Below are 19,079 nucleotides of genomic sequence, written 5' to 3'. Positions count from 1 at the left end.
AGAAGGGTATTTTTGCCAGATATACTAATCAAGGGGAAATTATTTTTCCTTCAGCACTGTACATGTCACACCACTCTCTCCTGGCTTGTAAGCTTTCCACTGCTGCCAGTGTATTGGAACTCAATTGTATGTTTTTTGTTTCTTTTCTCTTGCTGGTTTTAGGATTCTTTCCTCATCCTTAACATTTGAGATTTTGATTATTAAATGCCTTGAGGTAGTCTTTTTTGAGTTAAATCTGCTTGGTGTTCTATAACCTTTTTGTACTTGGATATTGGTATCTTTGTCTAGGTTTGGGAAGTTCTCTGTTATTTCTTTGTAAAAACTTTCTGCCTCTATCTCTTTTTCTACCTCTTCTTTAAGGTCAATAACTCTTAGATTTGCCCTTTTGAGGCAATTTTCTAGATCCTGTAGGTTTGCTTCATTGTTTTTTATTCTTTTTTGTTTTGTCTCCTCTGACTGTGTATTTTCAAATAGCCTGTCTTCAAGATCACTAATTCTTTCTTTTGCTTGTTCAATTCTGCTGTTAAAAGACTGTGATTCACTCTTCAATATGCAAATTGCATTTTTCAACTCCAGAATTCCTGCTTGAGTCCTCTTAATTATTTCAAGTTCACTTGGTGTTCTACCCCTCTGTGGCTGTGCTGGTACCTGAAGCCAGTAAGTCTCAAAGGTTCACCCAAAGCCCTCGATGTAGTACCTGGGTGTCACAGCTGGATATTCAGGGCTTTTCAGTTAGCAGGTGGAAAATATTGCCAGGACTAGGTTCTTTTCTTCAAGGCAATGGGTTCCCTTCTGGCCTAGGGGATGTCTAGAAATGTCTTTTGGGAGCTAGGATGTGGAATGGAGGCCTCACAACTCTAACTGGTGCCCTATCTTGCTGTGGCTGTGCTCATATCATAGATGTAAGACAAAGTCTTCCCCACATTTCCCTCTTCTTGCCTCAAGCAGAAGGAGGGAGTCTCTTTGGAGCCACCAGCTATGCAGCCTGAGGTTAGGGGAGGGGTGATGCCAGAACTTCCTTGGCTATCCCAGTTGGTGTCTCAGTATACTGTGTGTATCTCCTAGTGCACTGTCTCTAGGACTTGCCTAAGAGTTGCAGTCCTTATAGCTTAACTGCCTTTCAAATTTTCTTGGAGGCTCAGAGTGCTGTAGCCTTCAGTATCGAGGTTTACAGGCACTCAGTTTCTTACCAGTGGGATTGCTGATTCCCCTCCTGCTAAGGCTGATTTAAATGCTCTCTCTGTGATGGGTGTCATCTGAGTTTGATCTGGTTTTCCTTTCTGCTCTAACAGGGCAGCACTGAGATCACTGCCTCACAATTATTGCTCTATTCTCCGTCTCCCAGCACCCAGAGATACTCTCTGCATCACTCTGCAACTGCTGGGGTGGGGGAGGGGTGGTATCAGCAATTCAGCACTGTTGTTTTCTATCTTCAGTGCCTTTTTCAGCGATATGAAGTTAAAACCAGGTATTATGAGTGCTCACGTGATTTTCAGTTTTTGTGAAGGTATTTTTTTTTTTTTCTGTGTAGATGGTTAACTTGGTGTCCTTGCAGTGGGGACAATTGGTGGAATGTTCTATTCCACCGTTTTGCTCTGCCCTCCCTGTTCTCATTTTATAGGAAAAAAAAAAAAAGACAAGAGAAACTGAAAGATTGTAAATAAACACACAAGGGATGATGTGATTCCCAGTATGCCCTTTTGCATACCAGGAGACCCTGGACCCCTGACTCTACAGCCAATTTAAATATTGCTTGGATTACTGCAGTTTATTGCTTTCTCTGTGTCTTCTTGATTTCAGTCTAACCCTCTCATAATCTAGTTTCCAATTTTTTAAAAAGGTGCATTTGATAATATTCTTTTCTGGGATTCTTCACACCTTCAGAGTAAAATTCATACTCTTCAGCTAAGCACACAACAACCTGAATATGGTAAGTAGATTAAGTGCACCAAAATCACCTGGGGATCAGAGTTAAAATGAAGATTTCTGGATCCCATCCAGATGCACTAAGTCAGAATTACTGAGGCCGGGACCCAAGAGAATCAGCATTTTAAACATGGACCCCGAAATGTGATTCTTCTTCATATTTAGAGAAACATCTGAGTTTATAGAGGTCTTTTATTTCTATCCCTATGTACCATACTCCTTCCTGTCTCTAAGTCTCCTGGTTTTCTTCAAAACTTTCTCCTCTTTTCCTTTAATCTTCTCATCCTCCAAGACTTAGTATCTTAGGGAAGTCCTTCTGAATCCCCCTGGATGCTACTTTCCCTTAGCCTTTCCAAGCTATTGCTTTGTAATGCTACCATTGCATTTTGTGCATGTGGTGTTACACACTAGGGAGCCTAATAAAATGCTGGACATAAGGTTTCTTCACATTAATTCCATGAATATTATTCACTGCATGCCATACCCTGGACACAAAAATATGAGTAAAAATCAGCCTCTAAAGACAAAAATGTGGGAAGACACAAACTTCTTTGTGAAACCTAAGAGAGTAAGATGACATTTCAATGATAGGAAAGATAAACAATGTTTGTAAACACTTTGAGTAAGAATTATTATTTGTTTCCACTAATTATTATTATTTGGACAATGATTATGCAGAGTGTTACTCTGTTAAGAGTTGAGATACATTTTTTCCAACAGATCTTTTGCTATCCAGTTATATGTATTTGTATGAGTCACTTCTCTGCCAATTGGAGTAGATACTCATGATTCTGAGATTCATTTACATGATTTCTAATGAGTCTAAAGTTGTGAAATTGTTGTATTTTATTATCTCATTTTCTAAATCTGCATGGTTTTCTCTTATCTGCTGCAGCTCATCGCTCAGGACCCTAAGCCTCAGCTCTGAATGAGAACTAACCCTTTTTCTATCTCCTATAATGCCAGCTCCATGCCCTAATTTGTCTCTTCTCTGACCTCCATGAGGTTATCCCAGTGATACTGTGAATGAGATGGTCACTGTAGTGATATATTTTATACGTTTATAGCTTTCTACTTTATAGCCTTCTAGAATGGAATCCAGTTTTCTCTTTTACAAAGGAAAGCATCTTTCAAGGAAGAGATTTTCATGTGGGCTGTGGTGTTATTAGATTGCTTAAACATTGCAGTAACAAAATAGTTGCTGTAGGAATTTTCTTGAGTTCTGAATATAAAAAAATAGTTTTAATATGACCAGTGATTATTTACTGTAGGTTTTAGTAAATATTATTTGATAATCAAAATGTAATAGTTTGCTAAAAGCAAAATTTTTAATGAGAGCATAGAGTATATATCTAGGTGAAACTTTAAACCCATATAAGTGTGCGTGTTCCCATTTAGAGATCAAATAAATATAAAGATTAATTTCCATATTAAAAATGTCATCCTAATAGCTAACATATTTCACATTTAATATATGAATTATACATTGCAATAAGCAAGTTCAATATACATGCTCACATATTCCTAGTCATATATAATTTTTATCTATACAACAAATAAGTAGAAAAGTAAGTTTTTGTCCCACAGTCCCAAAGCTAGTAAGTTGCAAATCCAAGATTTTTATCTATGCATTTTGACCCCAAAGAATTGGTTTAACATCCCCCAGAAATGTTATCTTCCAATGTCCACCTAAGCTCTCTATACTTTGTCTAGATTCTAGCCTATAGGATGAAGGAAGGAAAGTAGGAGACAAGTGATTTTCTTTTAAAGGGTAACCAAAAGTTGTACATACTAGTTCTGTTCAAATTCCATGTTTTACAACTCAGTGACATAATTACACTCAGTTGAACAGTAGACTAAGAAATGTTTCTGGGTACATAGCCACACATCTGACCAAAAAGTAGTGGTTGGGTGGGGATGTGGTTAGGGAATTTTTTATTCCTAAAAGTAAGAAAGGGAGAATGGATACTGATGGACACTTAATAGTCGCTACTACAGCATCTTATACAGCATCTGAGGACAAGAAGGTGATAGCTGGGAGAAAGTAAGAGAAAATGTGGAAAAGTGTCTAAGTAGAAGGAAGTGTCTCTTTTTAGTTATTGGATGTATCCATATTAATCTCATTTGCTCAGCAGAAGTTGACACTGGTGAGAAGCTATCACTTGTCACAGTTGGTGAATATGTGATGGATAATACTCAGATTCTCATTTCCCTTCAAGGCCAATTATATATCCATCTACAAAGATGGTGTTGAAAGTATGTGTGTATGTGTGTGTGTGTGTATATATATACACACATTAATATATATTATTAATTATTATATATATAAATATTAATTTATCTCTTGGTTTCTTTTTCTTTTCTTTTCTTTTTTTAAGATGGAGTCTCAGTCTGCCACCGAGGCTAGAGTGCAGTGTCATGATTTTGGCTTTATTATATATATTATATATAAAAATATATAATATTAATTAATATAAATATTAATATATATACACATGTATATATGTTAGAATGTAAGTATATACACACATAATATATAAATAACATATGTATGCATAGTTGTGTGTGTGTGTGTGTATATATATATATGATCAATTTGGTCTTTGGTATTAACTTCTGGTACTGAATCTGGATCCATAAAGTTTACTTTTAACTATAGTGATTCTGATTCAGATGGCTAGTATTGTTTTTGTCATCTTGCATTGCCTTGTTATATGATATAAATAAGGAATATTTGCATTAATTGTTATAACACTTCAGTTAACTTTGTTAACTGATTATACATGATAGTTGAGTAAAACTGGATTTATTACATAATTTTAAAATCTGTGTCATTGCTAGAAAAAATGAGAAACAGTAACTTATGGGGATAGTCTAGATAAGATTAGTTTCCAGCAGTAGTGATGGGAGCCAGTTCTTATTAGATCACAGAGTTGACAGGTGGGCATAGAAGTCATAATACAAATTAAACAGTAGGTCAAGAATCCAAGAGATAAGGCTGGAAACAGTGGCTCACACCTGTTATCCTAGCACTTTGGCATGCCGAGGCAGGTGGATCATCTGAGGTCAGGAGTTCAAGACCAGACTGGCCAACATGGCAAAACCCTGTCTCTACAAAAACTGCAAAAATTAGCCAGGCATTGTGGTGCATGCCTGTAATCCCAGCTACTTAAGAGGCAGAGGCAGGAGAATCACGTGAACCCAGGAGGCAGAGGTTGAAGTGAGCCAAGATCGCGACACTGCACTCCAGCCTGCGTGGCAGACTGAGACTCCATCTTAAAAAAAAAAAAAAAAAGAAAAAAAGAAAAGAAAAGAAAAATAAACCAAGAGATAAATTATTCTGTAAACATGAAAAGATGTTAGAGGTCAAAGCAAGGTAGAATATGTGGTTAGTAGGATAGGATAGGATAGAATAGAATAGAATAGAATAGAATAGAATAGAATAGAATAGAATAGGCAAGCTAAAACCAAGGCACCTGGAATAAGACTCAACTTATCAGAAACCAAAAAGATCGATTAGAACTGTGAGAACACATATCCTGAATTCAAAACAAAGTTAGAGACATACAGGGAATCATGACTAATTGAATATACGTGTTTCACTTCACTCTTGAACAGACTTCACTGAATTTATATTAAATAGTAAAGAAATACAAAGGTGTCAGTCAACAGTGCAAGTTGTGGAAAGATGATAGCAGCTTAGAGACATCAACAGAATATGATAAACGGCAAGGAAAGGAGCAAGTGATAGCTGATTTAACAATATACCATGGAGATTATTCTTCAACTGTAGAAAATTCTTAAACTTGATTGAATTGTACTTGTGAATGGCTGCATAATGTGGCATGTAAGTTACCCTCAATAAAACTGTTATAATTGTAAATTTATTATTGAAGCACCATGGGCATACAGAAAATTGCAGAAACAATATGTTCAACTGCTGAATTTTCCCAGTGTGAACATAACCAATAGCTACTGGAATCAGACTATAGAGAATACCTAGGAATTCAGCTTATAAGGGACATGAAGGACCTCTTCTAGGAGAATTACAAACTACTGCTCAAGGAAATAAGAGAGGACACAAACACATGGGGAAAAAAAATCATGCTTATGGATGGGAAGAATTGATATTGTGAAAATGGCCATACTGCCTAAAGTAATTTATAGATTCAATGCTATTCCTATCAAGCTTCCATTGACTTTCTTTGCAGAATTAGAAAAAAACTACTTTAAGTTTCATATGGAACCAAAAATAGCCAGTATAGCCAAGACAAGCAAAAAGAAGAAAGCTGGAAGCATCACACTACCTGACTTCAAACTACTACAAGGCTACAGTAACCAAAACAGCATGGTACTGGTACCAAAACAGATAAAGAGACAAATGGAACAGAACAGCGACTTCAAAAATACCACACATCTACAACCATCTGATCATCGACAAACCTGACAAAAGCAATCAGTGATGAAAGTATTCCCTGTTTAATAAATGGTGCTGGGAAAACTAGCCATATGCAGAAAACAGAAACTGGACCCCTTCCTTACACCTTATACAAAAATTAACTCGAGATAGATTAAAGACTTAAATGTAAAGCCCAAAACCATAAAAACCCTAGAAGAAAACTTAGGCAACACCATTCAGGACATAGGCATGGGCAAAGACTTCATGACTAAAACACCAAAAGCAATTGCAACAAAAGCCAAAATCGACAAATGGGATCTAATTAAACTGAAGAGCTTCTGCATAGCAAAATAGACTATCATAAGAGTGAACAGGCATCCAACAGATTGGGAGAAAATTTTTGCAATCTAGACATCTGACTAAGGGCTAATATCCAGAATCTACAAGGAACTTGAACAAATTTACAAGACAAAACAACAACAACAACAAAAAACAACCCCATCAAAAAGTGGCCAAAAGGTACGAACAGACACTTCTCAAAAGAAGACATTTATGCAGCCAGCAGACTGCTATAGCACATGTATACCTATGTAACAAACCTACACGTTCTGCACAAGTATCCCAGAACTTGAAGGAAAAAAAAAAAAGAAGGAAAAGAAAATGACAACACCACAGATCTCTCCCTTGTGCCATGCCCGGGCTCTAATTTCTCCAAACCTAAGATATTCACTGAGTTGGTTTTTAAGAGCATTTCTTCCCAGGTTTTGATGTGTCTTTAAATGGAATCATACTACCTAATCTTTTGTACTTGGCTTCTTTCCATCAGTATTATGTGGATGAACCTCATTATTTGTAAGGTTCTTCCATAGTTTCACATGTTACAGCAGCTGGTTCCTTTTCATTGCTATATAGTATTCCATTACATGAATATTCTAACATTTCTTTATCCATATACTATTGATGATTATTTGAATTTTAAAAATAGTGCCACTCTGAATAGTTTGTGCATGAGATTTGTATGCATTTCTGATGGCTGTATGTTTTAGATCATTGATTAATGGGTATGCAAATATTCAACTTTAGTAGACACTGCAAACTAGGTTTTCAAAGTGTTTATCCCAGTTTAATCTCTCAGTATGTATGCATATGGTACTTCTATTTGTCCCCACAGTCTTGTCAGCACTTGATATAGTCAGAGTCTTTAATTTTAGCTTATTCCAGGGATTTTAATTTATTTAATGTATTTTGGTTTTAATTTGTATTTCTTTGAAGACCAGTGATGTTAGACATTGTCCCATGATAATTAGGCATTTAGATATCCTATTGTGAGAAATGGTTGTTCAAGTTCTGCTCATTTTTCAATTAGACAGTCATTAATTTAGAATAGCTCTTTATTTCTTTATTCTGGAAAAGTATTGAACTATCTCCTCTCACAGGGTGGCAAGACTTCCACTGTAATAGTTACATGTTTTAATAAATGGAAGTTCTTACTTTTTATGTAGGCAAACCTATACATGTTTTTTGTTTGTGGTTTCTGCTTTGATTTGGCTTCATTTGAGGAATCTGTATTCCCCAGCAGTTATAACTTCTGTAAGATCTTGACGGAAAGTGGAGCAGAATCCTTTGTAATTCATGCATAGTAATTTAGTAATCAGGGGCACCTGCCTGAAATTAGATGTGTGGAGCAGTCACTTCAGGCACTTCTTTCAACTAGACCTTTATTTTGCCATTGGTGTCAAAAAGAAGATTGTAGTGTGTTTTATTTATTGAGTTATTTTGTTTATATTGGAGCTCCTTGCTAGAAATCTAACGAATGTGATCTTATTATAAGCCAGCAACAACTCTGGAAGGTCGGTGTTATTATTATCCATTTTACAGATAAGGAAACTCAGGCTGACTGGGTGATGTTAGTTTGCTAAAATGGCAGAGCTAATAAGTGGGAGAAATTCAGTCTGCCTCATTCTAAAGTCATACTTCAAAGCCAAATGCCCTTTAAGATTTTATGTGCGTCGGGAACTTATTTGATTTTGCTCGTTATTAAATATGTTTAATATTATTCACTTTGCCAATATGAAGGTGCATTGAAAACTTCAATTCTCTGTTGCAGATAAAGGAAGACCTAGGTCTAGAAAAATAGCAGAAAGTGGAAGAGGGAAACGATACTCATACAAATTACCTCAAGAATACAACATAGAGACTGTAGTGGTTGCAGACCCAGCAATGGTTTCCTATCATGGAGCAGATGCAGCCAGGAGATTCATTCTAACCATCTTAAATATGGTAGGCAAACTTTAAAGTGCGCTTGGAATTTTTTCAAGAAAACTCTAAGGAAGACGTGTGAGTATTTATAATGAAGTTCTTTAAAATTAACTCGTTACTATTCCTTTCTCTTATTGTCATCAGTTAAAAAAATACTTAGGTATACAAAATTGATCCATCTCAAAAGCAATATCAAAATAAAAATTCACATATTGTAAAAAAGAAAACACCCTTCTTGTTAATTTTGATGTGGCAAACCTCTTTCTATGTTACTCTTTTCTCTCTTTTTTTGGTACTATTCTTTTCCTTTTTTTTTTTTTTTTAATATTTCTAGCCCCATTTATTTATTTATTTGTTTGTTTATTTTGTTGGTACATAGTAGATGTATGTATTTATGGGGTAGATAAGATATTTTGATAGAGGCATAAATTTGGTGAAATTATCATGAATATTTTAATATATGTTTATATACATGGCCCCACAAAAGGACCACAGGTTAATTATGATGTGATATAAAAATGAATGTTGGTAATCCACTGAGCTATTATATAGGTATGTAAAATGAATGTCAGATATGATTCTAGTTGATGAGCTAAAATTTTAACCAACTAAATCACAGGTGACTAACTTGAGTTGATGATTTCTGATTGTAGAAATCCTAGTATCTCGTCGCCTCTTAGATTTCATGCAATATTCCCTTAAGGATTATTTGCCTACTTACCTTGGAACTTTTACCAAAAAAAAAAAAAAAAAAAAAAAAAAAATCCTAGTATCTATCATGTGAAGGATGTTTTTTACCAAATTGATCCTTTGACTTAATTTCATACTCTGTTGGGCAAACCTCATTCAAGGAAGAATCAGAAGGTTGTAGTGAAGAGTGATTCTTACACGAGAATAAAGAGAAATAAATGTTGAAGGCAAATGTCCATTTATAAGTCAATTACCATTTAAGGACGGCTGATGTAATGATAAATACAGTCCCATTTTTTACTATCTTTGCTATCATTTGGCTGTTTTCCTGGGGAACAGAGTGTTTTTTTACACTTTAGATATTTCTGTCCATATTCCATTACCTTCTGAGCGCTCCTCTAGAATGGGATATATGGTAGATTAACACTGCCTAACAACCAGTCTTTTCTAAGTAGAAATATCTCTGAAAGCATGGGTTTGATGTAACAAAAAATTACTTTGCTTTGCAAGCTTTTTTTTTTTTTTTTTTTTTTTAAGATTTCCTCAAATAAATTGAGACTTCTCCACGTATGGGCCTTGAGAAAAATTAAGACGACTTTCTGTTTAATTTTAGGATTTTTATTTTTATTTTTATTTGTTTTTAGGTTTTTAACCTTTTCCAACACAAGAGTCTGGGTGTGCAGGTCAATCTTCGTGTGATAAAGCTTATTCTGCTCCATGAAACTCCAGTAAGAAAGTCTTGAGTTTTTATTTAAATTTAATGGGTGAGAAATTTTGTTCAGAAACTTTTAAGTAAAGGGAATGTTAAGGATGTACTTAAAAATCTGGAAATATCCATTGAATCACTTAAAGTATACATAAAACTGGCCTTTAGTTTTGGTTAATGCCCCAATCTTATTTTAAAAATAGGATATTGTTAGTTTCCAAGAATCCTGAAAACAAATCTTAACTTTCCAAAGTATAATTTTAAGAAGTCATTTTAAATGACAGTTTTATTCTATTATTTAGATGTGTACTTCTAACACTTTTTATTTATTTTAAATGGGAACTATTGTGTGGCATCATTTTGACATGCAGCTTAACTGGCACTTTAGAAAATGTTGTTCCACATAGAAAATCTTGTTCTTAAATTGTAGAAACAACAAGTTATTTTAGTCTAAAAGTTCCACATTCTTAAATGAACCTCTCTACTTTTTCAGAATACCATTAAACAGATTTTGTAGTTATTACACCCTCACAACGCTTTAAGCTTTTAAGCTCAGAGTAAATCAAACCTGAATGTCTTCCAGGTTCTAATTAATGTTATGGTCAGCAGTTTGCTTTAGTAATTCAAGAGTGCCTTTGTTATTTGTTTTTTGTTTGTTTGTTTTGTTTTGTTTTGTTTTTGTATATACCTAAGAATAATGTGCCTTGTGATGAAATCTGTTATTTTGCAGCCAGATCTATACATTGGGCATCATGGAGAAAAAATGCTAGAGAGTTTTTGTAAGTGGCAACATGAAGAATTTGGCAAAAAGAATGATATACATTTGGAGATGTCAACAAGCTGGGGGGAAGACATGACTTCAGTGGATGCAGCTATACTTATAACAAGGTAAGTTTTCCAAAGCCAATTAAATGGCATTCCTAATTCAATTACTGCACTGTTAATCCCATTAATCCCTTAATAGATAATGTTTTTATTTCAGATTTCATGTTTCAAAAATGATTTTGGCATAATGGTGTTAGTCATCTCCCTCAATTCATAATAACAGATTTGTAAACAGCTAAATATTGGGTGGCATATTGACAAAACATTTGGTTAGTTAATTCTAAAAAATTACCCTAAATTTTTGAGCTCAAAGGCATAGTCATTAATGATAAGCTAAAACTATGGTGAATTTTGTTGTAAGTTCAAAATTATGAATCTAGACTGTATGTTTTTCAGTCATCACCATATAAAGTAACCTAATATGTTAAATTCAGCAATTGAAAACCTTTCTGGCTCCATGTGAGAAACAATTTCAATTAAGTCTCTGACTAATTATAAGCTACATTGTGAATGTACTACTAAAAAATATTTTTAATACAGCATTAAGTATAATATGTAAATAAATGTAAGTGAAATAATGAGCAACAATATGCTCTATATGATTAATATGTCTAATAATCATACATAATTGGTCTGTCTTGCTTAAAGTTGGTAAAAATAAGTAATTCATTGTGAACTAGCAATTTAATTTTAGTCATCAAAAGTGTTAGCATTTCACATCACAGAAAGCACAGTAGTGTAATTACATACGATTTTCTGAAATGAAATCATTGAAATCATTGCAATTTCTTATAATTAATACTAAAGGCAAATAATTCATAAAGTTGAAAAATCTCTAGGCAAGAACACAATTGGACTTCTGCTTTCAGCTAAGTAGGTATAACTGATATTGAGCTTCTGCAATAAGCAATCATAATATTGGAAAATAAGAAGTCACTGCTTTTAGTCATTGGAGAATGAACAGTGTAAGACTGCAATTCCTGAAAGAAGGGGAATTTATTATGCAAACCTTGCAGTCAACTCAGCTTTTTCCCTGGGAAAAATTTCTTAACTAGCGTAGCAAGGTAGAATCTAGGTAGAGCACAGTGATCCTGCTGAGGACACTAGAGATAAAAGTCTTAGGCATGGAGAGGTGCCATGAAGTACATGTGCTGACCACACATGAGAACTTGGCAATGGCTGGTCTGAATATAAACAGATAGAGGAGACTGCCCCAAATTTACCACAGGATTGCTGCTATGGAGTTCCAAATTTAAAAAGATACTAGGAATGAGCAAATTCAAAGCACAAGAGTGGAACAATCTTGTGATACCTTATCATCATTTTTAGCCTTAGGGGAGACAGAGCTTAGAGGTTGAATACCACCAATTTACAGAGGCTTTGGTATCATCTTGGATTTTTGATAAATCTTCCCTACCAAAAAATAAAGTCAAATTTATCTAAGTGCAGGATGATGAGCTATTAATTGTGAACTGCCTCTTAAAACAGTTTTAAGCACTCTTCAGAGGAAGATAACAGAATAGCAAGTCTCTCTAAAAGTATATCATTTACAATGTCCAGAGTATAATAAAAATTAGTCAAGCAAAGAAACATGAAAATGTGACCCATGGTCAATGAAAAATTAGTCAATAGAACTGACCTTGAGATAGCCTAGATGTTGGATTTAGCAGATGAATGCAGTTGTAATTGGAGTCTCAGAAGAAGAGAGTAAGAATGGGTAAGAAAAATTATTTGAAGACATAATGGCAAAAAATTCCGCAAATTTGATGAAAAGCAACAAATATGGACCTAGGCATATCATAGGAAAGTTGCTGAAAACCAAAGAAAAACAGAAAAATTTCCGTCAGCCAGCAGGCTGAGCATTGAGGGGAGCAGAGGAAACATTAAACAGGAGGAACAATGTTCAAATAAATGACTTACTTCACATCCAAAAAAACAGTAAGCTCAAAAGACAATGAAACAACATTTCTAATGTACTGAAAGAAAGTAAACTAAAGAAATCCTATTAACCAAAAATGCTTACTGAGTTCTTGAGGTACTATCTTAATCTCTGAAAGGGTATCTATGAAAAAACATGTCTATAACTAATACCACAGCAAAAGGAGAAAACTGAACATTTTCTCCTTACAACTGAAAGCAAGGTAAGGATGTCTCCTCTTTCCACTTCTATCCAATATTGTACTGAAGATCATAACCAGTGTGGTAAAGCAGAAAAAAAACAAAGGAAAAGCATACATATTTGGAATATAAAGAAAAATGTCTCTTATTCATAGATGATGTGAAATGGTACAAAGAATATTTTAAGAAATCTAGCAAAAATTTGCTGGAATTTGTAACTGGATTTTCAAGGCTACATCATGTAAAATCAGTTTTCAAAAACCAATTATGTTTATGTATACTGGAAGTGAACAATTGGAAAAAAATTATAGTGACTTCCAAAACCATAAAATACTTAAGAACAATTTTAGTAAAATATGTGTAAAACCTCTAAAATGAGAACTACACAGCACTGTTACGAGAAATTAAATATCTAAATAAAGATTAATTCATTGGAATACTAAATATTATTAAATGCCACTTTTCTCCAAATTGATTTATAGATTCAATATACTCCCAAGTAAACAACCTTTGCAGGCATGTTTTGTAGAAATTGACAAGCTGACTCCAGTACTAATTTGTAAAGGCAGAGGACCTAGAAGAATCAAAACAGTTTTGAAAAATAAGAACAAATTGAGGCCAGGTGCGGTGGCTCACACCTGTATTCCCAGCACTTAGGGTGGCTGAGGTGGGCAGATGGCCTGAGGCCAGGGATTCAAGACCAGCCTGGCCAACGTGACAAAACCTCGTATCTACTAAAATTACAAAAATTAACTGGGCATGGTGGTGCATGCCTGTAGTCCCAGCTACTTGGGAGGCTGAGCCATGAGAATCGCTTGAATCCAGGAGGCAAAAGTTGCAGTGAGCCAAGATTGTGCTACTGCACTCCACCCTGGGCAACTGAACAAGACTCTGTCTCAAACAAACAAACAAAAAAACCCCAAAACCTTCCCATTCTGTCACAGTAATGAAAATGTATATGTGTATATATATGAACAAATTGGATGGACTTACACTATATGATTTCAAAACTTACTCTAAAAGTTTGGAAATCAAGATAGTATGGTTTTGGCAAAGTCATGCAAATCAATGAAGCAAAATAAACGGTCTAGAAATAAGCCCACATATATATGGTTAATTGATTTTTAATAAAGCTACCAACATAATTCAGTTATAAAAATAATCTATTCAGCAGATGGTATTAGAATACATCAAATGGTACAAATGGAATATCTGGATACCTCTGTGAAAAAAATGAATATCAATCCCATTTAACATGTGTAAAATTAATTCAAAAGGGATCATAGAATTAAAAATGAAAGCTAAAACTCTATTGTAGTAAAAAAATAAAGAAGAACATTTTCATGAACAAGAGGAGGACAATGGTTTCTTACACAGGATACAAAAAAGTACTAATCAAGAAATACTAACAATCGTCTGGAATTTTTAAAAATGAAAACCATTTCCTGTTCAAAAGACGTTCACATCCTTTGTGAATTTGAGAAAATAATTGCCATACATATACTAACAAAGAACTTGTATCCAGAATGTTTACATGTATGTGTGTATACACACATATACAAATACAAAAATATGTCAACCTCTTAAAAATAACAAGAAAGAAATATGAATTTCCAGTAAGCATATAAAGAGATACTCAACATCATTAATTCCCAGGAAAATGCAAATGAAATTCACACCCACTTGAAAGGCTTCAGTTATAAAAATTAAAAATACTCAATGATGGTGAGGATATGGAACACTCTTCAGTTGTTGGTGGGATTATAAAATGGTTCAACCACGTTGGAAAATGAGTAGTTTCTTATAAAGTTAAACATTTGCTTACCATATAGCCCACATCAGCTTCTAGATATTTACTTAAGAAAAATAAAAATGTCATTCACAGAAAAAAAAGAACTTAAGAATTTATAGAAGCTTTCATAATTTTTTTCATAATTTTCATAATTGCCAAAAATTATAAATAAATATACATCTATAGGTGAATGTATTGTGTGTTCATACAATTGAATACTCTTCATCAAACTACTGATAAATGCAACCAAATGGATGGATGAGTTTTAATAACATTATACTGAGGCCGGGTGTGGTGGCTCACGCCTATAATCCCAGCAGTTTAGAAGGCCGAGGCAGGCAGGCAGATCACTTGAGGTCAGGAGTTAAAGACCAGCCTGGTCAACATGGTAAAACACTGTCTCTACCAAAAATACAAAAGTTAGGCAGGCATGGTGGCTCATGCCTGTAATCCCAGCTACTCAGGAGGGTGAGGCAGGAGAATCACTTGAACTTGTGAGGCGGAGGTTGCAGTGAGTCGAGATTGTACCACTGCAATCCAGCCTGGGTGACAGAGTGAGACTCCACCTCAAAAAAAAAAAAAAAAATACTGAGTGAAAAAGGCAAATTAGAAACTGATCAGAGGATGATTCCACTTATACAGAGTTTGAGAATAGGCAAAATTCATCTGTCGTGTCAAATGTTGCCTGCTTTAAAGCTGGGAAAACTGACTGCAAAAAGGCAGAAGGAACTTTCTGTAGTAGTGGAAATATTGCATATATTGCTTTGAATACATGTCGGTTTATACATTTGTCAAAATTCACCTATCTTCTCATTTAACTTGTGTGTATTTTCTGTAAGTTTTACTATAATAAAGTTGGTTAAGAGTAGTAAATTGAAGTTGGGAGAAGGGATGGAAAGATTTGCATGGATGGGGAGGAGACCTATGGTTATAAGGTTTGAGGTGAGTCTAGGTTAAACGTCTGCATTGTTCAAGTCTTTCTTCCTTCTTAACCATAATAGATTTGAGAAATATTGCTTCTGAGACTAAAGAAGATGATAATCATAATTTGATTACTGATTTATAATTTTCCCTTATAAATGCGATATATTTATTACAGAAAATTGATAAGTATAAGAATAAAGATAAAAATTAGCCTATAGGCCCACTACATAGGAAAAGTATAGTTAACATTTTAAAGTATATTTCATCAGTTGTATTTCCTATGTATGTATATAATACATGGATTTACATTATTGGGAGCATAGTCTACATACAAGTTTTGTTTCTCACCAACAAAATATATTGTGGCATTAATTTTATTTCTTATTTCCAATGCCATTTTTTCTTTCAAAACTCTAAAAAATGATTTAGAATTTTCTGCATCCAACATTTTTAATGTTGAAAAACTTTAAGACTAGCATCTTGAATTGACCATTGACCACTCTTCATTATTGTCTCCCTTGTTGCTAGCTTTCCCTAGCTATGCAACACAGGAATTCTACTAAAAGGAAAAGAAGAAAGCATAGTGTGATATGTTTCATATATACAAAGAGCATAAAGAATAATATAATTAACAACTGCCTGTTTACCCCTCCACTTAGGAAACAGAACATTATCTATGTTGTTGAAGTCATTTTACATACTGTTTTATAATCCATATTTTCCCTTAAAAGTCTGTTTCAAACATTTGCTTATTTATATATATATATTTCTTGAAAATGTAGCCTAATATGGTTTTATTTTTCAAGTAATGCGTATTCTCATGGCAAAAGTTTAAATATAACTTTTAAATATATTGTCATAAGCATATTCTTATGGTTAAAGTAAAAGAAACACTTTAGTATTTACGTAGTAAATTAACTTTTACCAACTTCTACTTCCGCTCTCCAACCCTAAGGTAATCAATGTTAAGAGTTGGTGTGTATGTAAAGAACATTGTTTCATGCTCTACACAGTTTTCTCTATTTGTTTGCTTTTTCACTTTACTATTATGTCTGGCAAGTATTTTTATGTCATTTATTGTGGAAGGCAGAATAATGTTCCTCCTCCCCAAATATCCATCTTCTAATCTCCACAACCAGTGAATATGCCATCTTACATGGCAAAGGGACTTTGCAAATGTTATTAAATTAAGGATCTTGAGATAGGCAGATTATCCTGGCATATTTGAGTGGGTTCAATGTAATCACAAGAGTCCTAAAATAAGGAAGAGGGAGGCAGAAGTTCAAAGTCAGGGAAGGACTGGAAGATGCTATAAACCCAGTTTTGAAGAGACAAAAACAGGTCATAAGCCAAAGAAGGAGAGCAATGTCTAGAAACGGGAAAAGACCAGGACATAGATTATACCCTGGTGCCTCTAGAAGGAATGCAGCTCTATGGCACTTTTATTTTGGCCCGGTAAGACCTGTACTTGACTTCTGACAAGATAACACATTTGTGTTGTTTTAGGCCACTAAGTTTATGGTAATCTGTTATAGCAGCAATGGGAAACTCATGCGCTCCTATCGGTCTGCATCGTTTGTGGGGGCAGAGAGCTGACATACTATATATTGCATAAAAGTATCCTGATTTATTCAACTACTTATCTGTTTATAGAACTTTCTAATTTTTTGCTGTTAGAGAAAATGTTCTATAAATATGGTTATATATGGTTGTAAACATGTGCTATAATAGTATTTATTTAGGGTAGATTAAAAAGTACTTGCTCTGTCAAAGGGTACACATATATAAAATACTGACAAATACTAGCAAACTGTTCTCCCTTTACTCACTTGTGGGACAAGTCTTCTGTGGAGGATCACCCTTTCTCCATATTTCTGTTTCCAGTGCCATAATAGTGAAAAATCACCCCACTAAAGGGAATATTTTATTCCTAAATTACCTGGTACCATTTGGTTAATAAAGATTAAATGAGTGCTTCATGTAGTAAGGGAAAAAATCCCTTTCTAGTTAGTGTAAAGATGATCAGGTATTTAGCTTTGTAAGAAAACTGTGAAAAATAGAATAACATAAGAAAAAATGTTAATCTCCATGGATTGCATGTTCTTATCCATATTTGACAGACTAAACTCAGAACCAGGCTCAGTTGTTAGTAAATGCTCATTGTAGATAACTAGTAAATGTTGGGGGTTGTGTGTGTACATTAGTAGGAAGAAATTTTAGCTCAGGGATCAAGTTCGGTGTCAGCTAAAATACATAATGCTTCTACAAATCCAAACCTATCTGAGGTCATATATTTGTTAAATTGTCCTGTGCAGTACAATAAAGTAAATAGTTTAAAGCTGACCTAGTTATGCTTCTGGGTTCATAGTAACAAAAACACAAAACATGTTCTCTTAGCTCTCAACTCTGTGATTTCTTAGGGCAATTTTCACATTTCTCATTGAAATCAGGGAGAAGGCATACATCTTTATGCCCTTTGGAAATACTCTTTAAAATTCAATTTTATTAATGATAGCTTTGCCTTTCCTATTTACAGAAATGCTTTTAGTTTACGTATAAAACATGTGAAAGTTAGTTTCAAACTAATGCCATTGGCAAGTAAGAGAAAATTTAATAAAACTAGAAATTGCAAAAATAACTTGATTTAATACAAATTACAGAATAATTTTTGAATGAATCATTTATAGGTATATCCCAAGGCACTATTAAACTCTACAGTGAGGCTCATTCTCAGTTGCATCTTCGTTCTTGGAAATTAAAGGCTACATTTCATTTTTTTCAACATAAATCAGAACTTAGGCAGAATTTATTGGCTTTCCCAGTTGCCAGAGTCTAATAGTATCATTTCTATAAACTCACATAATGAAACTCTATGATGTAGACTTCAGGCGCACATAATCTACATGAGCCAAAAATGAGAGAATTTGAATCCACATGATCAAAGGTCTAGTCAGCAAATAATCTCTATCCCCATCTTATAAAATAAATATTTGAATATTTTGAATTAGGAATACATTGGTGTTCTGCAAATAAGTTGATTATTGGAGAAATGAAGATTAAGACTTATAGTCTGATCTTTGGTTTATAATGCTGCTGGCTATTTTTCAGTTTTAGTGAGAGGTACTTCTAACGTTTCTGAATGAAAGAACTAGAGTTTGTTTGTTTGATTTTTTTTGTAATGTGCTTTTTTCATTTGTTTGCTAAGTGAACAGAAATTGGCTGTGTGGTGGATTCTAAATGCCCTTGACAATAAGCAGTGCATTTGTCATAGTTTTATCATGTTGTTTAATTACAGATGAAGTCCCATGTTTCACATTATATAAATCAAATAGTCATGTTGCAGCCTCTTGCATGATATGATGTATTATATATTTAGAAAAACCACCCCAAATCTCTTTCCCCCTACATCTGAATATACTTTTCACTTAGTGATTCTTGAC

The 19,079-nt window shown here is 34.1% G+C and overlaps 1 protein-coding gene across 3 annotated transcripts in view; it reads left to right on the top strand.

Annotated features, from left to right (window-relative positions):
• ADAMTS19 (ADAM metallopeptidase with thrombospondin type 1 motif 19) overlaps positions 1 to 19,079 on the top strand; it is a 283,788-nt gene that overhangs the window by 67,993 nt on the left and 196,716 nt on the right. For 2 of the 3 annotated variants that reach the window (XM_050792704.1, XM_050792706.1), the window contains 3 exons: positions 8,433 to 8,605; positions 9,919 to 10,002; positions 10,711 to 10,868. In XM_050792704.1, the coding sequence (XP_050648661.1) occupies positions 8,433 to 8,605; positions 9,919 to 10,002; positions 10,711 to 10,868 (415 nt within the window). Of the gene's footprint in view, positions 1 to 8,432; positions 8,663 to 9,918; positions 10,003 to 10,710; positions 10,869 to 19,079 lie in introns of those variants that run through there. The other variant, XM_050792705.1, reaches the window with a different exon arrangement.

This window comes from Macaca thibetana, chromosome 6 (assembly GCF_024542745.1).
Source record: "Macaca thibetana thibetana isolate TM-01 chromosome 6, ASM2454274v1, whole genome shotgun sequence".
In the NCBI taxonomy this organism is placed as follows: domain Eukaryota; kingdom Metazoa; phylum Chordata; class Mammalia; order Primates; family Cercopithecidae; genus Macaca; species Macaca thibetana.
Note: the sequence above shows the minus strand (reverse complement) of the source record. Positions and strands in the feature narration are given on the sequence as shown.